The sequence below is a fragment of the Mus caroli genome, chromosome 10, assembly GCF_900094665.2.
Source record: "Mus caroli chromosome 10, CAROLI_EIJ_v1.1, whole genome shotgun sequence".
Lineage (NCBI taxonomy): Eukaryota > Metazoa > Chordata > Mammalia > Rodentia > Muridae > Mus > Mus caroli.
Genome location: NC_034579.1, coordinates 50,883,556 through 50,886,412, shown reverse-complemented (window position 1 = coordinate 50,886,412; position 2,857 = coordinate 50,883,556). Strand labels below are relative to the sequence as shown.

At 49.4% G+C, this 2,857-nt stretch overlaps 1 protein-coding gene across 1 annotated transcript in view; it reads left to right on the top strand.

Moving 5' to 3' along the window:
• Positions 1-1,378: 1,378 nt before the first annotated feature.
• The window catches only part of LOC110302680 (probable 28S rRNA (cytosine-C(5))-methyltransferase), a 2,342-nt gene continuing 863 nt past the window's right edge, over positions 1,379-2,857 (top strand). Inside the window, 3 exon segments of the mRNA XM_021173468.1 lie at positions 1,379-1,751; positions 1,753-2,456; positions 2,535-2,855. Coding sequence (XP_021029127.1) covers positions 1,435-1,751; positions 1,753-2,456; positions 2,535-2,855 — 1,342 coding nt within the window. The 5' untranslated portion in view covers positions 1,379-1,434.

The window sequence follows — 2,857 nt, the reverse complement described above, 5'->3', positions numbered from 1 at the left end:
TCCTCCAAGTGGCAGTTCCTGATTGGCTGTCATTGTCTGCATCACCAATCCCTAGGCTCTCAGGCAGGCTTCTGTTTGTCCCCCATGCATAAGTTGCCTCCATGACTATGTGGCCCCACTTGCTGTTTTACCTATGTTTATGTGGAAGTGGCCACTACCTTGTCACCGAGGCCCAGTGTTCCTCCTAAACACTAGTGATTATTTGGAGTTGCAAACACATCCCATTCTGTGTTGGCTTGAATATGAATGTCTCACTGCTGGTGACTCTGTGCATGTGTACATGCATTCATATGTACCGAGTTTATAGCATCACCCACTAATAAGGTTCTGTACCTTCGATGCCAAGTTTTTTTTTTATTAACCAAGGTAATAAGTGGCACAATCTGTAAAATAAGAACTTGTTTTAAGATAATAAGAACATGTTTTAAGATTTCCCACACTTGGTTGCAGAACATTAAGAAGGAATCACACTGAATCTATCCTGGGAGATTCCTTCCTGCTGGCTAGTTTTCAAAGTGTCAAAGGGTGCTATGAGATTCACTCAGGAGAAAATTCATCAATAGCCCTACCCAGCTGTGGGTCTGATGAGCCACTCTGACCTTCCTGGTAAGATATGCCCATGGTTGTAGTAATGGCATGAAAGTTATGGGGAGACAAGATCTTTTATGATTGGATTTGAACTCATGCATGCTATTTTTAACCTGGTGAGAACACTTGTGGCTGGTGAAGTCATAGTTTGTAGCTTAGAACCTATTATTATTGTCTGGCTAAGTGGACATATAATGGAGCTGCCTTATAGACACTTAGGGTCCTATTCACAAATCAGTGCTGCTGTCAGCCTTTCTCAGAGACACATCTTTTTGTACTATACATCAGTTAATGCAGAGGCTCACTACTGGTTAATGTGGAGTCCTTAGAACTTTTCTATGGTTTCCTGCTCTATGGCTCAGGGAATAACTTAGAAAATGGTGGCATAGCAGCTGGAAGTTGGAGATTTCTTCAAGGCAGTGTCTTCTGTACATGGGATACCCACTGCTCTCAGGAGCTCACTGAAGCTGTTATTTGCATACAATCTGCTCAAAATTTGACTTGGCTGATTTTGTCCTGCATGGGGCAGTTCATTAGGACCTATCCCTTACTGAGGGTTTATGAGTTGTAAATGGATGCTGAAGGGGGTGGTGTAATGGCTTCAATGGTGAAGCCATTAATACATTACCTATATTTCAGCAAACAATTCCTCTCCAAAGATCCTAATGCAAGCAACTGTGTGGATCAATAGGAAATCAAAAGACACCAAAACAGGAGGAAGTTTGCTGGCAGAAGGGTTTCTCCTTACCAAAGTGTGACAAAGGGTATAGATAAGAAAAGGGAGCCTTGGCTGGAGGTGCCGGGTCAGCCGGAACCAGGTCTAAGCGAGCCGAGCCTTCAGTTATCATGGGGCGCAAGTTGGACCCTACGAAGAAGGAGAAGCGTGGACCCGGCCGAAAGGCCCGAAAACAGAAGGGTGCGGAGACCGAATTGGTCAGATTTTTGCCTGCAGCTGGCGATGAGAATTCCAAGAGGCTGTCGAGTCGTGCCCGAAAGCGGGCAGCCAAGAGGAGGGCAGGGTCTGTCGACGTCCCTAAGCCAAATAAGTCTCCCGGGATCAAAACATTGCCTGGAGAGTTATCCAAAGGAGCAGTCCAGGCTCGAGGTAAAAAGCGCCCAGCACCAATTCAAAACAGTGATGGGGACGAGGAGGAAGACTCGGGGGGAAGATGATGTGGTGACCCAGGGGGACCTTTGGGGCTCTGACGACAGTGATGAAGACATGGTGGATGACTACGGAGCTGCCTCTAATTCAGAGGATGAGGAGGAAAAGCTGTTGCCTATTGAAAGAGCTGCCCTGAAGCAGAAAACCCAGGACGCCGCAGCTCGGGTCCAGTGGAGTGAAGAGGACACTGATGATGAAGATGATGATGATGGTGTGTCCCCTGAGACCCACCCCAGAAAGGATGACAAAGCAGAGGGGGGCTTGCAGATTAATGTGGAAGATGAGGAAGCCTTTGTGCTGCCCCCTGCTGGGGAGACGGACCAGGATGGCCAGGCTCCAGACCTGCAGCGAGTTCACAAGCGGATCCAGGACATCGTGGGAGTGCTGCGGGATTTTGGAGCTCAGCGAGAAGAGGGCCGGTCCCGAGCTGAGTATCTAAGTCGGCTTCAGAAGGACCTGGCCACTTACTATTCTTATGGAGACTTCCTGTTGAGCAAGTTCATGGAGCTGTTCCCTCTGTCTGAGTTGATCGAGTTCTTAGAAGCTAATGAGGTGCCCCGGCCAATCACCCTTCGGACCAACACCTTGAAAACCCGTCGCCGAGACCTTGCTCAGGCTCTGATCAATCGTGGGGTTAATCTGGATCCACTGGGGAAGTGGTCAAAGTCTGGACTTGTGGTATATGATTCTTCAGTGCCTATTGGTAAGTGTCCCCAGCTGGTAGCTAGCCCTTCTGTCCCTTCCCTCTGTCAGCATGTCACACCATGGCCCTCCTTCACAGGCGCTACCCCCGAGTACCTCGCTGGACACTATATGCTGCAGGGAGCTTCCAGTATGTTGCCCGTCATGGCCCTGGCACCTCAGGAGCATGAGCGGATCTTAGACATGTGCTGTGCTCCTGGGGGGAAGACCAGCTACATAGCTCAGCTGATGAAGAACACAGGAGTGATCCTTGCCAACGATGCCAATGCAGACCGGCTCAAGAGCGTGGTGGGCAACCTGCACCGCTTGGGAGTCACCAACACCATCATCAGCCACTATGATGGGCGCCAGTTCCCCAAGGTGGTGGGGGGCTTTGATCGAGTGCTACTGGACGCTCCTTGT